Below are 27,561 nucleotides of genomic sequence, written 5' to 3'. Positions count from 1 at the left end.
CGGGCCGCGTCACGTGGGCGCCGCTCGCCGCTTCCGGCCGCCCTCTCACCCCAAGATGGCGGCGCCCGTGGGGCCGGTGAAGTTTTGGAAGCCGGGTGAGGGATGTGGGGACGCGGGGTGTGGGGGATGGAGCCTTGCCGCGGGCTGGCCGCGATGAGCGCTGCGGGGAATGGAGCCCTGCTGGCCGTGGTGAGGGGTATGGGGGACAGAGCTCCGAGCTGCGTGGCCGTGGTGAGGGGTGCGGCGAAAGCCGGTGGCGTGCCCCCCTCGGCTCTTTCGGGTCGCCGGAGCATTTACAGTGAAGGGCAACAGGGCTCTGAAAGGATTCGAGAACATGTGTTCTGAGCAGCGGCGGGGGGAGCTGGGGCTGTTAGTCTCCAGAAGAGGAGGCTTAGGGGTGACCTCATCGCTCCCTACAACTCCTGCCGGGAGGCTGTGCTGAGGTGGGAGCCGGTCTGTGCTGCCGTGAGAGAACCTGGGGAAATGGCCTTAAACTGGCACACGGGAGCTTCCGATCAGCTATTGTGATTTTCGATTACACTCTTCGGGTGGACAGGCATTGGAATAATTTGCCCGGGGAGGTGGCAAAGTCCCCATCCCCGAGGGTTTTCAAGAGGCGGCTGAATCTGGTGCTGGGTGATGTGGTTTGGGGATTACGGTGGTGGTGCAGGGTGGATGGCTGGGCTGGATGATCATGGTCTTTTCCAAACTTGATGATTCAATGGGGACAGTGGGGAAATGGCTGTCCCCTCACTGCTAAAGCCCAGGGGGTGTCTGTGGCTCCAGCTGGGTGTTTGTGCCCAGTGTGGGGTGGCAGGGGAGGGGATGGACTGGGTGGTTTGTGGGGTCGGTGTGTTGCCCTTTGTGGGGTCTCGAGGGGATCTGAAATGTGCAGGGGAATCCCAAGGAGTTCCGAGGGAGGAGCAGAATCCTGGCTATGAGTGGGAATAACTATGGTTAACATCAGGGAGAGCAGCTCGGTGGAGCACTTTGGAAACAATCACAGTAATTGTTGATTTGTGGTAGTTGGCAGTTCTGAAAAGGACTTAACCTTTTAACACTGGGAGAAGTGCAAGCAAGGGGAGTCCTCCTCTTTGCCCTCAGGCTTTCCCAGTTGAATCTGCAGCTGGAGATCTGTCACTGAGAGCAGTTTTTGTTTCTAGTTCACTTGCATGATTCCACAGTTTCAGTTGTCAGTAGCTTTGTGATAATTTGCAGCAGGAATAAATCAAGTTTCAGTTCCTGAGGTAAGTTCAGAGCTGAAGCGAGGGGCATATCCCTTGTTTATTGTTAGGTAATATTTCAGTTGCTTTCACAGGAAACTTGTTTGTTTTTTTTTAATATGCTGCCGCCTATGATTCCTCTTTGTATGAAACATTTATTTTGGCTGTACTGTGACACAGCAGGCAGAAGTGCATTGTTCCAGCTAAAATTCAGTGCTTTTGTGTAGGCTCAGAGGGTCCTGGTGTCAGTGTCTCGGAGGAGAGGCAGAGCCCTGCTGAGAGCAGCGCTGTGACTGTCATCTACAACCCTTATGCTTCCCTCTCCATTGAACAGCAAAGGCAGAAGCTGCCTGTTTTTAAGGTACAGAAGTTCTTTTTGATGTATTAAATGTCTTGTATGATGTCTGGTTCTTGTGTCTTTTTACTTTTATTTTTTTTTGAAAGAGCAGTATAAAATCACTTTGCAACATAAATAATGATTTTGTGACTTTGCTCTCTATTGGAATTTATTGTCCTGTTTGACAACTGTAACTGACAGTTCTAAGGGCTTTGTTGATGTATGTTATTTACTATATGCTGTACATGTCATTTAATTATTTAAAGGACTGTTTAGCTTTTGGCAGTGAACTCCATGTAACGAGAAGTTACTGTGTCTGCCAGATATGTAAAGATTGTAATTTTGTTTTCTTATTTTTGTACAATCTCCTTTTTATGTTTAAATGTCATCTCCTCTTTCAGCTAAGAAATCACATCCTTTACCTGGTGGAGAACTACCAGACTCTGGTGATTATTGGGGAAACAGGATGTGGGAAATCAACACAGATTCCACAGGTAAGTGTCTGTTTAGGCTGGTGAAATCAGGTAATCCCTCAGGGGATTTTACATGAAATATTGAGCAGAACCAGGTAAAAACACAAAGTGTGAGAAGCTTACAGCTTGGTGTAAGCACAGCATGACCAGTGTCTCTGTTATCCCCTGTTGTTTGCAGTACCTGGCAGAAGCTGGCTGGACAGCCGAAGGAAGAGTTGTTGGGGTGACACAGCCTCGCCGGGTCGCTGCTGTTTCAGTGAGTGTCCCCATCTTCCCAGTCTGTTGGCATTATATCCTCCAGTTTATCAGCAGGTTTTGCTGAATAGCAGGAATCTGCACGAGCTCCTGAATGAATAGATGTTTCTGCTTATCTTTCTCTAAGAGCTGCTGGTGTTACACACTGAATTCAACCTGATTAGTGGCTCTGGCCAAACGTTCCAGCATTGCAGATGTAGAAGCTTTGAAGTAAAATTGACTGATGTCAGCAGAACTGTGTATGGAAGTTAGGGCTGAGCTGTGATTGACTCAGGACTAGAACTGTGCTTGTGTGACCCTCAACTTCTTTCACAAGGTGAAACAGTGATGTAAATCTGCATACAGTTATGCAGCCAGTGGAAGAAATGAGAGGCTGTGTACCTCTCTCTAGCAATTCATAATTAGGTTTTTAATTTTTTTTTCTGTGTTTTTTTTTTTTTTTTTTTTTTTTTTTTTTTTTTTTTTTTTTTTTTTTGTTGTTGTTATGGGATGTGGGATTTTGGTTTCCCCTTGTAAAAATGTCAGGCAGAAGAAGAAACAATTTTATTGTAAGAAATTTTTGAATATACATATTACGTCTTGGAGAGCATAACGTCATCTGGATGTGCTGTAAGGGGGAAAAGGAGATACTGAGGACAACAACTTCTCCCCTCTGGTAGCAGTGTGCACAGAAAGCATCCAGTACTTCTTTGTCTTCACAGCTGCTGCCAGGCACTGACTTGGGTGAAGTTTCTGCTGCAGCATTCTGTTTATACAGAGAGCTGAGGTGCCATTTTTAACCCTCATTTTGCCTGTTCTCTATAATATAGTAAATGGTATCAACATAGCAGCATCTACCTGGATAAAACTGTAGAATTCAGTATTCTTTGAGCAGACCCAGTTTGGTTAAGGGAACAGTCTCTAGCAGTGCTCTGCATCTTGTGCTTTGGGCAGTCTGCCTGCAGTGTCCTCCCTTTTCTCCTTCATAGGGCATCCAGCTGACAGAGCACAAGTTCTACAGGAGATGTTGTGAGTGCTGCAATGATTTCTCACAGCAAACCCACTTCTCTTGTCTCTTTCATGTCTTAATGCGTCATTTTTAAGCCTAAAATAGAAAGATTATTTCATTCAGGCTTAGCACATGGACACAGCAGGGTTTTTCTTTGAGACTTTTATTGCAGACTGCTGCCTGGACTGCGGCTGTTACAGGAGATGAGAAATATAACTGATGATTTATTGCTTTGTCTTGAACTGAAAATGGTACTTTATTTTAATAGATGACTTATCTGCTCTCCCATCTAGAGCATGGGGGTTATTAGAAATAAAGATAGGTAGTTGCAAAGATATAAGGCGTAGTTTAGAAATTCCTGAACTTCTGCTTGCATTACCCAGACTGACAATTATCCTGAATTCTTGTGTTGAAAGTGAGGTGGTCAGATTCCAACTGAAATTATGAATTCCCAGCCTGTAGGTGTGGGTTAGAGTGTCACTCAAATGACTGACAATAACTTGTTGGAATTCTACAGGGATTAGGTTATGTATTGTGGAGTTTTATTGTGTCTTTAGGTGTCTTTGTGATGAGACAAGGCTGAGGTGTGCTGGGCTGTTTGGTGCTTATGAGGCTCTCTTTGCTCAGGTTGCAGGCAGAGTTGCTGACGAGAGAGGCGCAGTGCTGGGACATGAGGTTGGATACTGTATCCGCTTTGACGACTGCACAGACCCACAGGCCACCAGAATTAAGGTGAAACACCAACAGGCTGTGGTTACTCTGAAGGGATCAGTTAAAACTCTAAGTATTTTTGCAAAATTAATGAGAACCTTGGGATGCCCAGTCAAGAGAATAGGTAACATTTCAGTTTCCCAAGTGGGTACCCCAAAATTGTGCTTGAAATGGCTTTGGCAGTCTAAACCTTAATAAAATGAGTACCTGTTCTATTCTGATAATCTGACAAGCACCATTTTAAATCTAGAGGGCAATTTCAAGGTATGGCCAGCTGTTGGTACAGCACTGGTATGACCTGGGTGTCACTCAGAGTCATAGGGAAAGGCTGCAGTGAATCACAGATTAAAAGTATCCTCCCCTAAAAATAGATTTTGATTAAAAACACAGATAAAACCCAAGATGAGTAGGCTGAGAGATAATTTGGTGGATTAAATAGCAACTTTGCAGCTGTTTTCAGTGCTGTTAGCAATGTTAGTGTTGCTTGTGTTCCTGCAGAAGAGGATTTGCTTTAGTTCTGGAATAGCAGTGATGATGAATGAGAAAATTTACTTTGTGATTTTTTTTCCAGAGGCTAGTGTTCATTTTACAGTGAAAGAAATGGATATATTTGTTCATTAAATAAAGCTGAATTTAATATTTTTTTAAGCATGATGATTATTCATTTAGAGTTGGAAATTTGGAGGGTTTTACCATCAATTCTTGCTTAGTCCAAGACCACAGTTGTAGTCACAGTCTAATTTGATAGATCATTAGAAAATTAAAGGAAAGGAAACATTCAGGCAAAAGCCTAGAAAATCATCTTTAAAAATCACAGTTAGTTGAGACTATATGATAAGGATTTTTTTTACTTTATTATTTTTTTTATATTTACTTGTAGTTTCTGACTGATGGTATGCTGGTGAGGGAAATGATGGCTGATCCTTTATTAACAAGATACAGGTAAGAAAACATGGAATGAGTGCTTGCTGAAGTTCAATTTGGTAAAAAAATGGGGTTTTTTCAAGCTATTATGGTAGCAATTTTATGAATTATTAGTGGCTATGATAAATTAAATACCAAAGAAGTGAAAATTATTGTAGAAATCTACTTCTTTATGTTGTAGAAACAACACTGTTTTTAACAACAACATTTTGTTGTTAGTTGATCATTGCAATACCAAATCCAACAGGATTTGATGCTGTAATTTTGAGACAAAAGCTAAGGGGGCCTTATGAAGTCTGAATTGTTTCATTTCCTAATTTTAGATTATTTTTTCTTCCTTATACTAATTCAAAAAATCATCAACAAACAGGCTTTTCTGATATCCAGGAAACCTGTGCAATGCAGTAAACATAGACTTGTTTTCTTCTACCCCTTTCCAAAAACTGGCCTTAATAGAGAACAGTGTGTTTGTCCCATGTGATATCAGGTGCATTTTTCTCCCTGCTCCATTGCTACAAGTTTTTTTAACTTCCCCAGTTCTGTAAGTGTCTGTGAACAGTAATAGTCCAGCAGCAGATTTCAAATAATGGTGTTTCTAGAAGACAGGGACACTGTTTCCAGTGTCAGTCAGGTAATTTCTGAAACCTTACCTTTCTGCTTTTTTCAGTGTCCTCATGCTGGATGAAGCTCATGAAAGGACTCTTTATACAGACATTGCCATTGGCTTGCTAAAAAAGGTAATTCTTTTTTAATTCACTGCAATTCTGTGATTTTAATTTGGTATTTTTAATACAGTTCTCTGTAAGTGTTTTAATTTCCATCCTTTTCATTCAACCTCTGATCCTGATGGCTGGTAATTGAGGGATGTGATTGCTGCTTCCTCATTTAGGGAGTGTGATTGCTGCTTCCTCATTTATCCTGCAGCCTGTTGTACATACCCAGCTATTTACTTTGGTCATCTGACATTCAGGATCCTCTGATTCTTCCCCTTCTGCTGAAATCTCTCCTTAGCTGATAGTACCAAAAATACACTGTTGATTCTGCTGCTGCTGATCATGTGAAGTGATCTGATAGGTGCTTGTTGCTGACTTTCAACCTGCTAAAGATCTGACTCCCACTAGAAATTAAGAATAGATTAAAATAACTGACTAAATGTCCTTAAAATAAATACACAAAACTCCAAACAGTAATCGGGTGCTTAGCATCAGGGTGATATGGCTGCCTCCTTCATCATCTGTTTTGTAGTTGAAAGGAGTTTTACAGAGAGCTTTCTGGTAATCTGGAGTCTCTAAATCTTGGTTCTAGTCTTGTATTTCAGAAAGCAGTTCTAACTCTGGGTGCTGTTGCTCTCTCTCCCAGGTTCAGAAGAAGCGTGGGGATCTTCGCCTGATTGTGGCTTCAGCCACCTTGGATGCAGAGGTAGAGCTCAGGGATTTGGGTTGGAGTGCAGTGACATTAGGGGGCAGCTCCACTGCCATTTATGTACAGCTTATCCTCTCTGCTGCTTGGGAGGCATTGCTGCTGCTTCAGTGGTGGCAGGAAAAACTCTGCTGTGGTTCATTGCTCTGTTTGGTTTTCATGTTCTATTAGCAAACTCTTTTGGATGTGAATTTAAATGTGAATTTACTTTTAAGGTATTGATATCTTTTTTCTCCTTATTTGTATTCTTCATGAAAATATGTCCTCTTGGCCTAGTTTATTAAGAGGCATTGATTTAGCTCAATTTTGCTGATAGAAATAATGAGGCAACTACAGACAAGTAAAAATAAGTGATAAATGAATAGATTTAATTTCAGTGAGATCTTACTAGATCTCTGATTGACTGTGGACACTTATGTAAACTTAGTAAGAACATCATTAATTTAATTTTGAGTAGGAACAAAAGAGGAACTCCTTTAAAGCCAGGCAGTGTTTCATGCAGCCCTGTGTTCTGCTTGCAGCAGCAGCAACAGGAGATGCTGTTTAGGGAGAGCACCTGCTGTGGGTCTGTTCTCTCTGAGCTGCCTCAGCATCTGCAGTAGTTGTAGTACAGACATTAGTCAGCATCTTCCTGCTGTTTCCCTCTACTGTGTGTTTGTGGACCTGCTGTTTGTTAATTTGTCTTTAAATCTGCAAGTCTCCAGGACACCATGAGTAATTTTCAGGAGTTTGCCACCTGCTATGTAATGAAGTACTTGGTCTAATTCTTTCAAACCTGTTAGTTTCATCAGAGATCTCTCAGTTCCTGCACTGGGGATTTGTGTTTTAAGAAAAACAAACCCCAAAACCAGTTTTACATTTATGTTGTCACCTTTGCTTCTGTAAACCTCACGTGTGTCTTCTCAACCTTGTGCTCCCCTAGCACAGCCTTTTCAGCCTCTCCTCATATGGCAGCTATTCTATCTCCTATATCACGTTCATTCCTCTTCTCCCTTCTCCTAACTGCTCTGCCCTTAATAAGATGTGGTGGTGAGAGCTTGCACGTGGCACTGAAGATGTGGGCACACGGATTTCCTTTAGTGACAAGTGTGCCATGAATGTTGGTAGTGTGCTGTGCTTTGGTAGTGTTTGCACTGCTGTATATTCTGCACAATACAGTGCAAAATTTTAACTGCCAGAAACCACATTTCAAATAGATGACAGTTAATCTAAAATGAGTTAATATCAGCAAAATGATTGGTGTGACTGTATAAACAGTTTTTTAATACTAAGAGTTGATGGTTATCTTTACAATGCTCATAAAAGTTGAGATGAATGATGTGGGTTCTTACGTTCTGTCTTTTGCTGTTATTTATTGAAAATACTTCATGACAATAAATCTGAATTTATGAAGGTGTCTCACGATGCATAAATCAAAAACTCTCATAAATCATGCCTAACTCTGCTTTTACAAAGTGAGATCTTGGTGTTCAGTAAAGGCTTTACAATTTACTCACTCATCCAAAAATGGATGAGAATATGCAGTCCCTACGCAAACCTTTTTACACCAATTATTTCTAAGTTCTTCTTAGCTTTGACTTTGCTGATGTGGTAGATCTAGCTAAAAGTTTCTTTATCTTTTTTCCAAATGTATCAGCTGATATAATTAATTTTATTTCCCTTTCCAATTTTTACTTTTCAAAGTAATAAACATGCAACACTGTTTGTGCTAAATGCCTGACCCCCAGGCAGAATAGAAGGCAACGAAATCAAACTTTCACATTTTTTAATTGGCACTGTCAAATTGAGGAAGTAAACATCCAAGTAGTAGTAATTTAACTTCTTTGTATCTTTAAGTTTTTCTCTCCATACCTTGAAATGTCAAGCTGAAAGTGTTTGTTTTTATTTTAATGTAGAAATTCAGGGATTTCTTTAATCAAAACGATACCGGTGACCCCAGCAAAGACACCAGTGTGATCCTTACTGTGGAGGGGAGGACATTTCCAGTGGACATCTTTTACCTGCAGAGGTGTGTTCCTGTCTGCCCTGTGCAGCTGTGCTGTCATTTTGTCTGTGTTAGAGCTCTGGTGTCCCAAAGCTGCTCTGTTTGTCCCTGCTGGAGGGGACGAGTCTGTACCTATTTTTCTGCTGTTTTCTCTCCTCATAGCCCTGTTCCTGACTATATAAAATCAACTGTGGAAACTACCATGAAAATTCACCAGATGGAGAATGATGGTGATATATTGGCATTTTTAACTGGCCAGGTAAGACATAAGATTTTTTTTTTTTTTGCTTTACAATGCTGTATTATGAGCTTTGCAAAGCTGCCTCAGTCTCCTGAGGCTTTCCCTAGTTGTGCTTACTTTAGTCTCAATAAAGATGACAAATATTTCTGTATTGATGCGAGCAAAATTAGGCCAGCCCCAAAGATGTGAAGACGATATATGGCCTAAATTTATCAAAGCTAGTGGTGGATGATAGTTTTTGTCATTTAATACTGTATTTTCTCAGCCTTGTTAGTGAAAGGAATACTCTGTGGTTTACTGGTGCAAGTCACACATATCCAGCTGTTAAATTGACAGTGAATAATCATTAATAGTTAAGACAGATGGAATTTCTATTTGTTAGGCCTAACATCTGAAGTGTTTGACAGAAAAACAAATTGCTATGAGATCAAAATGTACTGTTCTCTTCTGCTCTATTGATGCTTGTCAGCTAACTTTGCAGCTGGGAAGAGTAAATGGGAGGCAACTCATTTCTCCAGTGAGGAGTTACCTTGAAGAGCTTCAATGACATCTTGAATATTTTAAAAATCAATTTCTCCTCCCCTTTATTGATTTAACTTTGGAATAATGAATTTGGTATTTCATGAGGCAGTGTTTGAATGTTTTGTTTTCTATCTTTAAGAGTGAGATACCACAGCTGAGATTAAACATGAAGTTGAACAAGAGGTGTCAGTGCTGTTCCTGTGCCATTCCTGATCCAGGCCCACAGCATTCTGCACTGCCAAAATATTTTGGCCTCCCATTTTGCTCTCACCAGTTGAGATAGACAGGAAAATTAACCTGCTTCCTCCTGAGCTTGGTTCACTCCTTCCCTGTGATTTTGCTCATGTGTTTGTGATATGACATTGACTCAAACACATATATAAAGCTTTATTTATTATTACTAGCAATTTATCTTAAAAATATTACAGCATTGAGTGAGCTAGTCAGAGTCCTGGAGTTTGGACAATTACAGTGGTATGATTTGGTGCAGTTTTTGTATGTAGGTGGCAGGAATGTGCTGTTAAAGTGCAGCCTCTCTCCCTGTGTGCTCTGGCTGCAGGAGGAAGTGGAGACTGTTGTTTCCATGCTCATAGAGCAGGCTCGGGCCCTCGCTCGCACCGGGATGAAGAAGCACCTCCGTGTCCTCCCTATGTACGCTGGGCTACCTTCCCCTGAGCAGCTGAAAGTGTTTGAGAGAGTCCCTCACACTGTCAGGAAGGTGAGCTCTTGTGTCTGTCTCACTCTCCACCACCCAGAAGGTGTCTGCAGCACACAGGCTGCATTTATCAGGTTCACAGCATGGGACTGCAGCAAATGCTGCTTTGAGGGAGGCTTTCTGCATCTCCCATCAGTGCCTGCCAGCTTTCAAACCAGGAACCAAGAACATGTTCCCTGGCTTCCCTTTCCATCTTTGATGACTCCTAGGCATGTCTGTTCCAGCTCTCCTGGCTGCCTCATCAACTCTGCACTTTATAAATACCTGCATACAACTTTGTTTTTGTCTTCATTCGGTTGCAGCTTCTTACACTCTGAACTCCTCTGCTTTTACCTTTTCCTTTCTTTTTGTGATCCAAATGTCCATGGCCGTTTTCCACCAATAGTGGAAAATTAGTGACAGAGTGGGTAAGCGCTGTATTTTCATCTAAGGAGCAAATCCAAACTTACTTGATTTTAGTGGAAAAAAAAGCTTTGTTTTGATTTCTGCAAGACTTGTTTGGACATTTAATGTCACAGAAGTATATAATTGGATGTGATTAGTGCTTTCTGCTTGTGCAGAGCCTTTGTTGGGCTGAAATAAGCTGACAAAACTACACCAAGGTGATTTGTAATTCTTGTGTAAGTCCTACACAAAGACTTGTGTTATTCTTGTTCTACTGGAGTTTGACAAGTGAAATTGTTCATCTGGCTTTGAAGAACATTTAGTATAAATACTTTTCTCTGGGATATGACATTAGTCAATTAACTTCCAAAATTTACTTTTAATTTAAGGTGAAATAAGCATTATATTTCCCCCTATTGTCTGGGAACAATTATTTTTTAATGTTTTAGGGCATACATATATAAGTGAATCCTTGCAGGAATGCTGAATGTGGAACTGTTAATCAGCTCTGTTCCCCTCTGATCCCCAACCTCCTTCCAGTGTACAAAGAACAGTTCAGTCTAACTGAGAAGCAGAAAGAAAATATTCTTTGTTTGCTACATAAGAACACTTGATTTACAGCCAGTTAATCTTTTTCTCTGCAAACACTGCCAATGATTTTCTCTGCAAACACTGCCAAGCTCTTCTTTTATGAAGAGAGAATAAATTTGAATAAGAAAGTGATTGTGAAGCTGTGAGAACTGCTGTGCAAACTGAGCTTATTCCAAGCTGACAGCTCCTTCTGCTGCTCGTACTGTATCTTTTTGTGCTCCTGAGTGTGTCCTGGGCCTGTCATGGCTGAGATGTCTCACTGGCTGGTTGTGGGAAACAGAAAAAGCAAAAAACTCTCAGAGCTGTGTGGATGCAGGCCTAGAGATAGAAAGATGCAGGAACAAGGACATGCAATAATGAAACTGTGTTTCTATGCTGTGTAGAGGTAGGCAAGCAGAAAGATGCGTCAAGCAAGATAATAGAAAAGTTTAATAATGAGGCTCTGTGCTTTGTTTCTAGAAGAGTACAAAAAGTTTCTGAATAGCAAGAAATATGAAACAAGCACCTATTGTTAGATATAAGGGAAACGTGTAGTTTTAATGATTGGTTTATGCAGATGTCTGTAGGCTCTTAACAATTTGCTATTGGTTAGAAAACTTCTAAAAGGCCTTGTAACAAAGAGAACTTTGGCTGCTGTTGGCAAGAGGTGAGCTGTTGCCATCTTTTAATTCACCCTGTGATGAGGCTGATGTTGCAGTAAAAGCTCAAGGAACGTCTCCCAGCAGTCCCATCCTGTTCTTGGAAATATGTTTCATTACAATTTGGGATGGGAGGAATAATGATACAAAACTCCAATCTTCTTCAGAGGGCATATAGTGGAGGTTTATTAGAAACACACTGTTTTTATACAGCACTTTGGTACAATGAATATGATTGGTCATTTAGAGCCTACACCTTTTTGTAAACATCTTTGCCAGTACACAAGTTGGAAAAACACCAGGTGTCAGAAGTGGGATATATCTACAAGGATTGTTTGGATTCCTTCTTACGATTTCCCAGGCCAGAGTGGGAAAGTTGTGTACTTGGCTTTCCCACAGGCTCAAACTGGTGCCTGAAGCCTGAAAATCTATTTTCTGACTGCTGTCAGTTCCCACATGTATCTACCCAACAGCTGGTGTTAGGCTGATGGGGTCACTGAGGCTGGGCAGCTCACGGGATCCTCTCTGTGCCTGTGCCTCCAGGTGATCGTTGCCACCAACATTGCTGAGACCTCCATCACGGTGCACGGCATCTCGTTTGTCATCGACTGTGGCTTTGTGAAGCTGAGGGCCTACAACCCCAAGACAGCCATCGAGTGCCTGGTGGTGGTGCCCGTGTCCAAGGCCTCGGCCAACCAGCGGGCAGGGCGCGCCGGCCGCAACCGCTCCGGGAAGTGCTACCGCCTCTACACAGGTCAGCTGCTGCTCCCACCTCCTGCCTCTGCACGGGGCTCTTGTCCTGTGCTGGTTTGAGAGCAAAAGCAGTGAGAGACTCCAAGCCAGGAATACAGTTCAATAGGAGAGAGAAAAAAAAGTAAAATGAAATAAAAGCAATAGTACAAAAGGCCACTGACAGGGTCAGAACACAACCTGACACCCTGTTAGTGAGGGTGGTGGTGGCAGTCCAGATGAAGCGCTCTTGTTGAAGCAGTGATCCTGTAGAAAGCTCTGGTAGCTCTTGTCCTCTGGGAATCCAGTGGGTGAGGGCCCTGTGCTGTCCCAAATCCCAGATTATATCCAGGTGGGAATGCCTGGCTCCTCCCCTGGGCAGAGCATCCCACAATGGGCTGATCTCACTCCCTGAGTCCTGCAGGGGGTCCTTGATTGCCCATTGAACAGAGAGAGCTCCAGAGGAGTTACCTGTGAGCCAGGGCAAGGCCTTGGTGGCCCATGAACAGGAGATATCCAGAGGGAGGGCAAGGGAAACACTGCCCCAGCTGGTTCCAACAGCTCCTGAAGGTGGGGATAGAACACAGACTGTGGGCACATCTTACACTGGAACCTAGGACATGTCTGTAGAGTGAGATTAAGGAGAAAAAACTGTGTTTCTTCATGTCTCAAAAGAAGAAAATTTCCTTTTGTTGTTCCTCGGGTTTGTTTAGAAATGCCGTGTTCTTATGTGCTAGGTGTTAGAAATGGAATCTTCTTGTGAGTCAGAAGCACAAATGCAGCAGAGTCAGCAGCTGCAAACATGAAATGTTACTGCAGCTCTTAAAGTGGTGTGCTATTAAGAAGTTTGTTCTTTAAGGATTTTGGTGTTGAGGAGTTTCAGTTGGTCATACTTACCAGTGGTGCTCTCTTCTCTGACTGAAGTCTTCAGAGACCTTGCATTTAACAAAAGGGCTCTGGAAATCCTTGAGGTAACTCAGAGAAAACTTTGTGTCTCTTTTTTTCCTAGGAATAGCTGCCAAGCCCAAATTCTTCCCTTGAATCAATGACCCTGGCAGTGCACAAAAATTGCTGTTATAAATCTGTTGGCCACCTCATCCTGTCCAGAGAGCTGCAATCAAAGTGTCTGTTCTCAGCTGCTTAATGAGAAGAGGCTTTGCAGCTGAACACTCCCATTGATGATGGGCTTCAGGTCCCCTCTAGTTTTACTGGAGCTCTGAGACACTGGAGATGAAGCATTTTCCTTTAAAATGTGTGTGTGCTTGCCAGCAGTTGCCATGTTCAACCAGGCCATGATTTATGGTCTAAATTTATATGTATCCACTAAGAATCAGGAGACAATATGTGCTACACAATATCCCAAGCTTACATAGCTGTGTGAGTGTTTTACTGCAGAAACCATGACTACACTGAAGATATTTTTGTGTGCTCAGGAGCTGGTCTAGGGAGTGCTTTAAGAAGTGTTTTAAAGGAGGAAAAAATATAAAAGAAAAGAAGAAAGTGCACAGAGTAAACAACAGCACCTAGGAAAGGTTTGAGATAGAAAGGGGTTCTGTAGAAATGAAAATAGTTTGGGTGAAAATAATGTAGAATGTGCCTTTTTTACTGCAGAACTAACGGCTGGTTAGCGGAAGGTTACAAAGGTTTTATCCTTACACAGGGTATTTTTCCAGACTTGGACTTTATAGTGAACATGGTTTTGAAAAGGCATTGTTAAATAAATTGTTTTTCCATCCTTAATCTTTATTTAAAATATATATTTTAAACCTCCATTTGTTTGAGTAGTTACAAAAATAGTGTTCTTGTATGGAAAGCATGCTGCTTTGGAACTTCTCCATATCTTTTTAGAAAAATGCCTTTTTTGTAGTATTGTACCCTGCCTTTTATTATCTGACAAAAGCATTAAACAGAAGAGAAACAAAACATTTCCAGATTTCTGTGAAGAATTTATAACATTTCAGATTGAAATGTGGGTGAGTGAACTACAGAATAAACACTGTAGCCAAAACCATTCAATTTCTATTTAAATAGAAGTAATGTAAAATACAGTAATTGAAGAAAGATCATCTTTGGGTCAGAGATCATCTTTTAACACCTGTTAAGTATCCATATGTGATAATTTAAACTCAAAATGGGTATGATTCTGTTGTGATGACAGCACAGAATGGGAGTTAAAGCTCAGTCCCTGTTGTTTTTTTCTCCCCACAGAGGAGGACTTTGAGAAGCTGCCCAAGTCCACGGTGCCGGAGATGCAGCGCAGTAACCTGGCCCCTGTCATCCTGCAGCTCAAGGCTTTGGGCATCGACAACGTGCTCAGGTTCCCCTTCCTCTCGGTGAGTTCTGAAGGCTCTCACCTGTCCTGGGGCTCAGGAGAGAGCAGGAGATGGGTTGGTGGTAGCCCACACAACATTCACCGTGGCCCTGCTGATCTGGAAAGCTTTGTCCCCTGTCAGGCAGCAAAGCTTGTTCCTGGGAACCAATGGTGCAAATAATGTGTGTGACCACTTAAAACAACCATGTATATTCCAGAGTTTGATGTTAAAATTGTTGAGGAGTCAGGAAAGTTTTAAAAAGACAAACTGTGAGGTTCTGTAGAATTGTAACTGCAGTCCTTTGCACTGAATTTATGAAGAGGGAAGGGTGTGAGAGCTCTTTCTTCATATTGCAGCAGAGAGTAGGTAGTTAAGGATTTTGCAAAAGAGGAAGATCTCTGAACTCATGTTCTATGCTGAACTCATGTTCTATGCTGAACTCATGTTCTCTGCTAATAACTTCAATCAATGCACATTTTCTCTTCACAGCCACCCCCTGCACAGTCAATGGTGCAAGCTTTAGAGCTGCTGTATGCTTTAGGAGGTGAGATTTTAATGCTTTACTTTATTTGTAGCTATATTACAGGAGTTGTGAAAGAAAACTGTAATTTGTATTTGGTGACTGGACGGACATTAATAAAATTTTTAATTGAGAGCTGTGCTCTGAGAAAGAAAGAGAAACACAGCTGTGACTGGTGGAAACTTTTTGTTGGTGGGTTTTTGGAGTGTACCTCAGTCTTTTCTGGATTTACTTTATTTTCTTTCGGTTATTTCAGACAGATAAGGAAGCAAACTGCAGGAATAGGGTTTAAACTAGAATGTAAATGAGTATTTTAGCTATCTTATCTGTATTTCCTTGCAGTTTCATGGGAGGAAACCAGCTATTTGTCCTTGCTAGGAACAGTGCTCTGAGCTGATGAGGATGTTTGTTTCCTGGCAGATCCTCTGTGTTCCTTCAATCCTTAGAGTGGTATGAAGATAAAAATGGAGTTTGGACACTAATTAGACCAGTGGAGGAGTTGACACTAAATTTGCCTACATACAGTTAGATAAGTTGTTACATATCTAAGACTTGGTGGGGTGGTCTTTTATTTCATGTTACTGTGCCAACAATGGAAACATGTAACACTTGCAGATATAAACAAAAAAAGTTGTAAGCAAAGGTTTGACTGTAATAACCCATAATTTATCAAGGCTGATAAGTTGCTGATAGCAGTGTTGTTGTTTTAAAAAGCATAGTGTGTCTATTGTAAAATTTCCTGTTAACACATTGCAGTCATTATGTGATCTTGCTGTGTGTGTGCTGGAACTCTGCCTAACCATTGTGAGTCAAATGTGATGCCTGAAATTGGGAGAGCTCAGTCCCTGGAGTCTGTGTATGAAACCCCACAGAGTGTGTGATAGTTTTCAAACTGCCTCCTTGCTGTGATTTTGAAGGTTTGACTGACAAAAGTTATTAAGAGCTAATTTAGTTACAATTTTTAAAATGAATTCATTTAAAATGAATTCTCTGCTCTGGGTGCAGGATGGGCTGTGCTGAAAGGCTACACCTGCTATAGTGTAGTGCTCTTCATGTTAGTGCTGTTGGTCCTGAGCTGAGGCAAAGTTCAAACTCACAGAAAGTCAAACTGTTCTGATTCTATTAGCTGTGATTACAGGATACAACCACTAATAAACCCCCCTGATCATCCCTAAAACCAGCACATTTTCTCCTGGATGAACTGGAGCTCAGATTTTCAAGGCAGTGTGTGTGATTCAGTGCACAGCTTGCTGGCTTTTCATGCTTTTAAATGTATGCTGCTTGCAAAGACACTGCTCTAGTTTTAGTATTGAACTTGCCAGTTATGGACAAGTCAACAGATACACAAAAACTTGTAATGAAAAGAAAAGATTAGTCTGACAGATCTTGAGAGCATAATTCAAAGTACTTTCCTACTATTTAGCTACTTAAAAGAGTATATTTTTTAAAATTCTGTTCTCTGTGTTACTAATCACAGCATGTTCTCCAATTCATTGTGCAGTCTGAACAAACACTGTTGGCATATGGTTTAGTTTTAGGTGGTTCTGTGAGGAGCAGGGACTTGGACTTGAGCCTTGTGGGTGGGTCCCTTTCAACTTGAGATAGTCTGATTCTAAGTGTGTTCATTCTGGTTTTATTCATTGTGCTGCTGTTGGATACTTTTAACACTCAGATCACACTGTAATAATATGTTTTTATACACAGTTTTCAATTCCTTTTTGTGTGGTGAGTGGGATGCCTGCTGCCTAATTTTGTTTATAGGAAGAACTGGTTTTTTGACAGCTATTTAATCTTTTTGAATGCAACAAACTAAACAAAACAGAAACTTGATGTGAGGCCAAGCAATCAAAACTAAGCTCTGTTTGACTTTAGCTCCTTGTTTGTAGCTAATTCACAGTTGACAGTATTTGCTCCATAACGTAAACATGAGGCAGCATAAGGGAGATTGTGTGAGTTTTGGAAGCTTCCAGAGGTTTGTGGCTGTTTTCAGGCCACTCACAGATGCTGTACTGTAACTAGGGGCAGTCTGCTCCCTTTTTATTCTCATGGAGCTGTAACTGTGCTTGGCCAGGATTTTGCCCTGTGCTGGTTCGGTTCCATCTCGCAAAGGAGGGTTTCACTTAAGGCACTTGGTTCTTGGCAACCTCTGCAAGCTTAGAACAAGGACCTTCACAGTGGCTCAGGAACGTGTTGCAAGGATGAATTCACAGCCAAAACCACCTTAGGGAAATGGAGAGGAAAGTTCAATAAACTCACTGATTAGCTGGGTGATGTTTTGGCAGAAGTGTTCTGCTCATGTAGCTTCAAAGAGCTCTTGTTCTCTTTGCTGCACAGCTTTGTAGCAGAACAGAAGTGCTGATCTTGGTGTTTCAGATGGAAAGAAGTGTGTGTGCATGTGTGTGATACATGGATGCACTCTTCAGTTTTTGCTGAAGTTTAGGGTGGAGTTAAGTTTTAGGTGGTTTATTACAAAGATTTTATATAAGGTGCAGAGGTGAAGCTGCCCAAGCATTTGCAGGTGCAGTGAGGATTAAATTTCTCTTACACAATTAGGAACATCAATTTCATCACTGGCATTGCAGCCACACACAAAAAGGCAGTTTGGGGTCAGGCCCCTGTTGTGCCAGCGTGGTGCCATCTCCAGATGCTCCTAAGGCTGAGATAGCTGTGTTGGATAAACACATCACTGTTTGTAGAGGGATTATTTTTAACGTGGTGCAAACTGATTACATCAGGAGTATCTCTCCTCAGCCTTATCCTTTGATGCCCTTTTGAGAGTCTGAGTTGTCAGTTGGAGTTTATTTGTTTTAAGCATAATTGAAGAGGTAAATAAGCAGGCAAAAAGTGGCTTTCTTTTTAGCATTATTTCAGGTCTTTTTTGAAGATTGGCTTATGAGTTGTCACCTATCAGAAACAACCACTCTACCTAAGTTTAAAAAGGATAGTTTTAATCCCTCAGCTTGTCACACACTGGTGGTTGTTACTTGAAACATTTTAGTGCCATGGTACTTGAATAATCTCTTCTGAGCATGTTTAATTAAAATCTTCGTAATATCTTTTTCTAAGATCTTTAATTTTCTTTATTTATGGGGATTCAGTGATTGGTTCTAGCATTCTTTGAAGGAAGCTTTCACCTATTCCAAACTGGTATCCATTGCAGGCTATGCAAGCTTATTGCTACAAATAGATTGGTGCACCAGACATATATAGATCATGCAAAATTTTACTGACATTTGTAGGATGCAGCAGAAGCCAAAAGATTTTGGCTTGATGCACGTGTAGAAAGTGGTGCATGAACATGTGGAAATGTCTCCTTTTCCCTACTTAGGAATGCAGTTGTCTTTCTGTAGATGAAAACCTATCTAAGCTGTTCGTTGTGGTAGAATTTAAACTTGTCATGTGGCACTAGTCAAATGAAAGCTATCATACCTTAATTTTTGCAGGTGCTGTGACTTTGTGTTTAAATATATTAGTTCACCATTGCACCACAGCTGCCTTTGGTACCTGTTTCTGAGGAAAACACTGTGACATTATGTGAAAAGCCTGGTAGGTTTTGTTGGACAGTGTAGGGGTGTGTGAGTGAATTACTACATTGTCATGAGTTGATAGCATATCAAATAATAAAATAAACACTGGCTGGAGGGATCTGTGGGTTCAGACATGCTGACATGACTTACAGGAGATCTCATTCCTTGACCTGATTTGTGGTTTTGCTTTTCTCTGTGAAGCAGAGCTGCAGTGCAGCTGTGGCTTTGTCACCATCACACAGTCTGACAAATAATGTGTTTATGTAATGTGGGAGCCACAGCTGTTTCCTCAGGTCACTTTGCTGTGGTTGGTTATGCAACCTGCAGTGCCCCAAAGTCCTGTTATTGGGCTCTCACTCACCCCTCCTTGTGTAGCCTTTCTCTTGTGCTTTACCTCTTTGTCATACCTCATACAACTTGAAGTTTTCTCCTTCAATTTCTCTTTCTCTTGAAGTTTTCTCTTTTGATTTTTACTCTCTGCTGCCTTTCTTAGCAAACTTTTTTCCTTATTATTGTTCCCTGTGTGTTGTATTTTTTAATTCTGTGTCCTCTTGCAAAGGAAAGGCTTTTCCATTTCAATCTTTCCCTGAAATCTCAGTATAAAGCTCAGAGTTAGACTGTGACCTGGTGCTTTGCGTGGGTCACCCTTGCTGTGGGGATTTGACTGAAGGGAGCCAAGCCTCTAAAATGGGAAATGTGCAGGGTTACTCAGGAAGAACTGGGCATCACAGATCAGGCTGTCCCTCCTGTGCATCTCCAGGGAAAAGGCTACAGCTGGAACATGACTGGAGTTGGGTGGGTGATACACGAGGCTGACTAAAATGTAGAAAACCTTCATCAGCTGTGCATCTCTTGTTTAGGTAGTAATAAATTCTTTTTCTCCATCACCTAAGTAGATGTGCCTAGAAAAGTGATACCCTGCTGTCAGCAGTGCTTCCTGTTTCTGCAGTAATGCAATAGTGTTCCATATTTATCCTCATTTTCATTCTCATCTGCTTTACATCCCCATGAACAAAGATTGTTCCCTGTTACATGTTTAGATGTTACTAAATATTCTAAAAAGTGATCAGAGGTCTAACAACTGACATCCTCTCTGGCCATGGCATTGACTTGGACTGCAGGCTTTTAATTATGACAGTAACAGTAAAAACTTGGTCAGAATTAAAAAACCTGTGCGTTCAAGTATTTTTGGAAAAAAAAAATTTCTGGTGACCTGCGGGAGAGTAAATGGGTATCATGAATTGCCTTCAAGCTTAGTGTAATATACACTCAGCAACTTAAGGAACATTTGTATATTTTAGCTTGTACTTCTGCTCTTTAGCACAGTTTAAGTCTCAAAGAAGCCTTGCTGTGCTGTTTTGCCTGTGTCCCAGCTACATTTCTTGATGTGCTGCAGGTTTGGATATGCACTGCCGACTAACAGAGCCTCTTGGAATGAGAATAGCAGAGTTCCCTTTGAATCCCATGTTTGCAAAGATGCTTCTGGAATCAGGTAGGAGAAAAAAAGATCAGTTTCTTCACAGTCATGTAATTGTAATGTATTGCTAGGCATTTGCCAAACTCAAGCTATCATCTTGGTGTGGTCTGCAGTGAAAAGAATTGCTTAAAATATCTGTTAAGTAATTAGTCTAAGACATTTCAGTCTATTAAGTCTAACATTTGCCTCTTAAGTTTTCCACTGAAAACATTCACTCATACTTAAAAAATCCATGATTTTATGTATTTTTGTTTTAAATACTATAAAAACATATTCTACTTCTTTCTCATTTTATTCTCTGTGGGAGTAAGTTAAATGGTAGATTTCCTTTACTGAATTTCTCCATTTACTCTTCAGGAAACTTTGGCTGCTCCCAAGAAATTTTGACAATTGCTGCCATGATGCAGATTCAAAACATCTTTGTGATCCCTCCAAATCAAAAAAACCAGGCTGTAAGTTCAGTTGTCTCCTTTTCTGTTTGTTGGTTCCACATTTCTGGGCTTCTGGCAGGTATTTTACTGGTGCCTATTACAGACAGCAACTTTGTGTGAAAATAAAACAAGGTCTGGAATTGTATCTGTGTGTTGCAGGTAAAAGAAGAATCCAAATAACAGGGGAACCTTAGAGTGCTAAAAAACTCCTTCTGAGGGCCAGAAACATGAAAGGTTATAAACCAGTATTGGTCAGTGTAAGGGTTTGCAAAAAAATCCTAAAAATCTTGCCACAGAGCACCTCCTTTTGAGATTAACAAAACAGGAAAGATGTAGCAAATTCTTAATAGGTACCAGGAGCTTAATTTTAATGAATGGACATTCTTTATCTTCATTTTTCTAATTTCAGTTTTAGAAGTATTCCTGAGTGTAGGGGGGCTAGTAAAGTATTGCTGCTGCCCAGAGGAGCTGCCCTAGATGGTAAGAATTTTAAGAGGCCCCAGGAAATACAGAGCTGAAGGGAACTGGGCATGTCAGAGATGATTTCAGCAAAAATCAATCCGCCTATAAAATGATATTTCTTGTTCTGCAGGCCAGGCAACACAGGAAGTTTGCTGTTGAGGAAGGTGATCATCTGACCATGCTGAATGTTTATGAAGCCTTTGTCAAAGTAAGTCAGTTCAAGTGGATGTGGATTTGCAGGAATGGGAGGAATTTGAGTTTCTTACTTCTGAATCTGGAAGTTCTGGGTACAAAAAGTCCTCAAAGCTGAGGACTTACCAAGCCTGTCAAGTGATAATTCTACATTAAAAGACTCTCTGGTCACCATTTGCCACAGACCTTCCACAGTTCCTCTGAACAGGGAGTCAAAGAAAATTTTGTTGGGGTAGAGCATGGAAATGTTATGGGTAGAGAGCTGTTTTTCAAGGATACAGGGATTTAGGCTTGGGAAAAAAATGTCCAAATTTCCAAAGATATTATTATTTTCTCATGTTTTACTGATGATAATCTGCATTTAAATCTGCCAATCTTTTTTTCTGGTGTTAATTTAAACTCATTGATGATCATACCATGTTTTTCATTGACCTTATGTTTTTATCCTGAGGTCTAACACCAACTTTAGTACTGCTCTGTAAGCTGAAGTTTATTTAATAGCTTTGACGTTGCCACACCTATTTGGGAGAAGTGTATTTTGCTGGTATAAAGCAGTTCAGTAGTAAAACACTTGCAGCAGTGCTGAGTTGAACCACCCAAGTGTTTAAAGATGACTTTTTTTCCCCATCCACAAAGCAGCCAGGCAGGCACCAACTGAAATGTTTCCCTTCACATTTTGTATCTGTGTAATTTTCTTAGAAACAGTCAGATGCAAAAACTCCTGGAGGGAGTGCTGGTTTCTGGAGAAGCAGCTCTTGGCAGAGAGACCAGTGAGAACAGCACTGAAAAGATTGTTTATATTTTGAGGTTGAAAACAGATGAGTTTATGATCTGAGAGAATTAAATGGAATGACTGATGCTCTTCTCTTGCCCCACATACAAAGAAATGAGGCACATCTCTTTGAAAATATCCCATAGCATTTGATCTGCTATTTACAAGTTTGAGACTTTTTTTTAGTTATTAGTGCTACATCCCCTTGTTAGTTGCTCTGTAAATGTGTAATTTTCAAGGAAAACCACAATAAATGTGTTGTAAGAGGCCAGAATTAAAACAGAGCAAGTCTATCCAAAAAAGATTGGGTTTGCTTTGCTGATGGTATCTCACTGAGGTTTTTTTTCTCTTCTCCCTGTACAGCACAGCAAGAGCTCCCAGTGGTGCCAGGAACACTTTCTGAACTACAAAGGGCTTGTGAGAGCTTCTGTTGTAAGAGAGCAGCTGAAAAAACTTCTCGTCCGCTTTAAAGTGCCAAAGAAGTCCAGTGAAGGTGATTTTTTTTAAGCCCCTGTCCAATACATAGTGAAGATAGTTTCCAAACTGTCAGTCTGCTCCCTGCTTTTCTTGTAACCTTTGGAGTATTTTTATCCTGGCCTCAAAATAACATTAATTTAGACCAGATTTTTTTTCCTAAAAATGGCTGCAGAAGAGCACTTTAGCCTATTTGTACAATTAAATTTTAGTCCAGTCTTCATTAGTTGAGATTTCCAGCAAAAGTTACAGCCACTGATGATCTATTTAATGGACAGATTTTCCAAAAGACTTATAAATAGGTCATCCTGTTCCCTCCTTGTCTTTTCAAAAAGGCCATTTTTGTTCAAAGTGCTGTTCCATCTTTGGGATGTGATTTCCAGCTGTGCTGTGTGTGCCAGCACTGGTTCTTAGCACTTGTCTCTGCCTGCTCTGAAAAATCAACTTTCAGTGCTCAGCTGTCACACTGGGCTGCTTTAGGGACTGCAACTCTGCATGGAGACACAGTGGCAACATTCATTTTTTAGGCAGCAATTTTTGCTTTGCTGTGAAATTGAAGTCAAAAGGAATTGCAGGGTTCATCTGCTCTCCTGCCTTTGCTATCAAAGCCTGATGCACTCTGAAAAGTTGTTTGAGATGATTAAGTGGTATTTTAGGGATTTTTGCCATTCCATTGACTCATCTTACAGAAAAATTCTTCTTTCCAGGTGATCCAGATCCTGTTTTGAGGTGCATAGTTTCTGGATTCTTTGCTAACGCAGCAAAATTCCACTCCACAGGAGCTTACAGGTGACTATATACAGATTCACTACAACTGGTGCTTGCTTGGAAAGCTCCTCTGATTAATAAATCTAAGTTTAATCAACAAGCAGATGTTTCTCCTAATTTGCAATTAGGAACATGTGGCAATGGATACAGTAAATATTTGGAGTGCTGTATTTGCAGACTGCCTCAGTGCTTATCTCTTCTCTTTGGCAAATATAACTAAAAATATTGATAGTGGGAAGCTGCTACCAGTAGTCATTAGATTGCTTAAAGTTAAGCAAGTACAGTTGTAGTGCAGTAGTGTTGTAGCACTCCCAGAGCACTGAATAAAAGCCTGAAATGCTACTTTTCATTTAATGGAGATAAAACTCTTTTAGGACATCAATTTATCCAGTGTTCCTTTGGCAAGCATTTAAGCCTGGTTTCATCTGTTCATTAAATGTAAATGTTGTTAATTTACTCCAGCCCTTTCATTCTTGCTGTTATTAAACATTCGTGCTGGGGCAGAAAGGAACCAAATGTTAAGCAATAAAGAGAGGCACAGTCTGAAATAGTATTTTGCTTTCAAGGACTATCCGTGATGACCATGAGCTTCATATCCACCCCAGCTCAGTGCTGTATGCAGAGAAACCCCCACGCTGGTAAGTTAGAGCTGCTTTCTCTTCTTTGGAGATTTTTTTAAGGGATTTGCAGCATCCAACTTGAATTGCTTCTCTCCATTAGTGGGGGAATAGATGTAGAAGGTCATAGTTCCCACAGGGAGAATCCAAATGGCCACATTTTTAGGGAGTGTCTGAATAAATGAGGGAAATAGGGTGATGTTTGACTGTCAAAGAAACCTGCAGAGGCTGCAGAGCAGAGCCAGGTGATCCTGTTCAGTGGGCACCACATCTTGCACTGCATATTGTTCTCCAAGTAGTCTCTGTACCTAAACAGAGCTAAGGTTAATTTACTTTTATTAAGCTCATTAAGGAAATATCCTGTCAATCAGGTGCTGCAGAAAAGGCAAATGGATTGCAAGGAAAGGGCTTACACATAAAATGCATGATGTGAAAAATGATGGCTGTCCAGCAGATTGAGGAAAGAACTGGCTGTGCTTCCCATTAGCTGGGATATGATCATTCCATTTGCAGGTCAAAGGTCCTCAGATAACAAACAGAAATGTGTGTTGAACTCTCAGGTCAGCATGGTCAACTTGAAGTGTTTGGAGTTTCTTCCTTCACTGCCTGCTGCTGAGACTTGGAAGGATAAGCTTGGCCTGGTGTCATGGCATCCTGTCACACAGGAGTTTTAACTTATTCAGCAATCTAAATTTCAGTGCTACTGCAGCCTGGGCAACCATCCTCTGCTGAGGGCCTCAGTTCTGTCTCTGCTACAGGTGTATAGGAAATTTTCATTCTGGTTTGTTTTCCTCTGATTCATTTTTAGTTGTGTTAGTCAGGACACATTTGGCAAAGAGAATTTTGGACTCTTTGCTTTTGAGAGCTAAATTCCAATTCATGAGAAACTACAAACCTCAGGTGTTTGCAGCTCTGCTGTGTGTAGAAGGCAAATAGTGACTTAAGGATTTGGTAGCTGCCCCTTCAGTGCAAGGGTTTGCACTTTCTTGGGAAAATGCCCTTACCTACTGAAGGTGACCTCAGAAACAGATTGCCCATGCTGGCAGCCTGACTGTGCTGGCAGTGGGGATGAGCCCACATGGTTGGATGTTCCTGAGTCTCTTCCCAGGAGATGTTCTGGCAGGAGTTAAAGCTGATTTCTTCCTCTGATGCTTGTCTCACTTGTGTGCAGACTGGCGCCAGGGATGGTCATGCTGGGGTTTGTGCCCTCCTTGTTGTGGGCGCAGGGTTTTGGTGCTTTGGACATCTTCCCTTATGATATCACAGAGTAATTCATGTTCTGTCTTCCAAAGCATCAGCTGTGAGTCCCCCTTGACCCTATTATAAGAAACATTCTTTCATGTATACCTTGTATCCATATGGTCTGGTAGTATGTGAGATTGTTTTCATGGCAATCTAAAGATTTTCTTAATGTGGAGAACTCTGACCAACCAGAGAGAAGGATCCAAGAGGCTGAATTACAGCTCAAAGACTCTCTTGTCACTCTGTAAGTGCCACTTCTGGCAGCATGTATGCAAAACTGTCTGAATATGCTGTTAATCAGCTCTCCCTCATTGCCTGACAGCAAACACTCTTCATTTTTGTCTCCTTTCTCCCAGGGTAGTCTACAATGAAGTCATACAGACTGCTAAATACTACATGAGAGATGTGACAGCTGTTGAATCCTCCTGGCTCTTGGAGCTGGCACCTCACTTTTACCAGCAAGGAACGGTACGGAATCGGCATAAAGGCCAAACGGTACCATTGCTGCAGCAGCAGCTCTTGTGTCTGAACTTTCTAAGGGTTTATGTTTTACTGTGGTCTAATGGGACAGAAATCAAGTTGGCTCTGCTCATTGTAGTGGTTTTAATAAAAGGAGGGGGTACAGTACAGAAATAGAAGTTGTTTTATTACAAGCTGTAATGTCACTTTGGGGTACATGTGGGCTTTTATTGAATGGGTTTATTTCAGTTGTGTCAGTAACAAGCAGAGCTTGGATGGGTGTGGATATTTGTGTTAGAATTTATTTAAATTGTGATTAGGGAGAGGAAGCATTGTAGTTGATTTTTTTTTCTAATTTTATTATATTTGCTAAGCAGATTTTTTGGTTCTTTTGTTTTCTTGCAGCATCTTTCCTTGAAAGCAAAAAGGGCTAAAGTAGATGACCACTGACATGACTACATTTGCTGTGACATCAGAAACAGAACCTACCAGTGATTTCAAGCTGGCTACAGTCCATTCAGCAGTCAGTTCATTAGCAACTTGATCTTCCATCAACCTAAATGTTTAAATGCCTGCCAGGATCTGTAGGGGTTTATGCATGACCAGTACATTGTAAACATAGAGCTTGCATTGTGGACATTTTAATCTTTGCCTACTTGACCTCTGTTAATCTGGGCATGTTGCTCCTTTTAAATAGGTAATAAAACAACTTAAAAAGTAAGAGGACATACAGGACCACAAAAAAACCCTGAAACCTTCAAGAAAGAAGCAGATTTCCTGGAGTGGTACTGCCTTACGAGCGTGGGGAATAGGGTACCCTGCCTCTTGTCACCCAGAGCACTGTGACTTACACCGGCCAAACTGAGCCTGGCTCCTGCCACAGGAGCTCAGGGCAATCAACTACCCCTTCAAATGCAAGGTGCTGCCATGGAAACATTGATTTCCTGTTGGACCATCCCAAACTGGTGCAGCTTGTGCTCCCAAGCAGTGAAAGTGTCCTGGCCGAGGCTGAGCTGGCCCAGCTCACTGTGCTGAGCAGCCCCTGGGTGTGAAATCTGTGGGTTCTGCACATGGGAGTTGCTGTTTGGGGAGGGGGAGAAAGAGCAGCTCAGTATTTTTAAGAGGGATTAATTTTCTGCTCAATCAGGGGACTAAAGATGTATGTTCACAATCAATGGAGTTCACAGATGGAGCTTCACTTTTCTTTTTTATCCTATGAGAGAAAAAATGCTAACCTTCCACTGGTTGGAAATTCCACTAAATTTCATCTGGGGAATATCATGGAATTCTCTTTTTTAGCCTCTGTTCATCAGCAAAGAAGGAAATGTTCTATACTTTCCTATAAGTAACACAGTCCTTTATATTTCTTTTATTACAAATCTGTTCTTCACTGCTTGGGACTCGTTTTCCTCTGTTACAGAGGAGAAGGATGCTCTGAACAGTTGCTGTTTTAATTGGATTCCATGGCTATGTTTCAGTAAGGAATTATGCTTGTTTGTGTTTTAACAAGATAGCTTGGATACATGTATCTATTTATTTCCATTTTCCATTTTTACCTATTGATATTTATTTTTGACATCACTTGAAAATTTTATTTTTGTAATTCAGCTGATTTGATGAATGTGTTTTTTGGCATATTAACTGTTTTATTTTCTTCTTAAAAAAAAAATACAGGATGTAAATAGGCAAAAATTTCTACACAGAATAAATGCCTTCCTCATCACAGGACTGCCTTGAAAACTTCCTTGAGAGCTTCTTTCCCTTGTCCCTCACAAATACCTGCAGAGAGAACACGCTGTGCCCTTGCACTGCGTGGTCTCCTCAGTGTGTCTGTCCTGACTGCCAGCACAAACACTTGTACCAGTCTCCAGGAATGGCACCAGCAGAGTGAAAACTGTGTCACCTTCCTCCCTGTTGTCCCTGTGCCCCTCACCTCTGTGTTCCTCTCTTAGACTGGAAGCTCCTCGGGGCAGGGACTGTCTCCTAGCCTGAGCTGAGAGCAGTGTTGGAACTCACTAAAAAGATTCAATTTGCAGGGTGTTTTTTTCTCTTAAAGGATGGGAGAAAGAACTGAATATGAAGGCTTGTCAATTGTCTGTGTTTCTCTGTCCTCTGGAAGTATTCTTAAGAAAAATAAAACTGTTGAATTGAGGAAGCTTGGGACTGCATCACTT

The 27,561-nt window shown here is 41.2% G+C and overlaps 1 protein-coding gene across 2 annotated transcripts; it reads left to right on the top strand.

The window, feature by feature from the left end:
- Window positions 1-27,561, top strand: DHX35 (DEAH-box helicase 35). 2 transcript variants are annotated; one of them, XM_063404644.1, is made up of 22 exons: window positions 1-95; window positions 1,451-1,584; window positions 1,962-2,054; window positions 2,212-2,289; window positions 3,904-4,008; window positions 4,868-4,929; window positions 5,579-5,648; window positions 6,271-6,330; window positions 8,226-8,338; window positions 8,477-8,573; window positions 9,637-9,795; window positions 11,949-12,159; window positions 14,343-14,467; window positions 14,936-14,990; window positions 19,890-19,985; window positions 20,328-20,422; window positions 20,994-21,071; window positions 22,191-22,320; window positions 23,009-23,090; window positions 23,636-23,707; window positions 25,285-25,396; window positions 25,793-27,561. In XM_063404644.1, the coding sequence occupies exons 1-22, from the start codon at window positions 56-58 to the stop codon at window positions 25,835-25,837; spliced, it is 2,112 nt and encodes a 703-aa protein (XP_063260714.1). In that variant the 5' UTR covers window positions 1-55; the 3' UTR covers window positions 25,838-27,561. The 2 variants fall into 2 exon arrangements, with proteins under 2 accessions (XP_063260714.1, XP_063260713.1); XM_063404643.1 differs by having other exon boundaries at window positions 25,285-25,423.

Source organism: Prinia subflava, chromosome 8 (assembly GCF_021018805.1).
Source record: "Prinia subflava isolate CZ2003 ecotype Zambia chromosome 8, Cam_Psub_1.2, whole genome shotgun sequence".
NCBI lineage: Eukaryota > Metazoa > Chordata > Aves > Passeriformes > Cisticolidae > Prinia > Prinia subflava.
The sequence above is the reverse complement of the archived record's forward strand: the minus strand, read 5'-3'. Positions and strand labels throughout refer to the sequence as shown.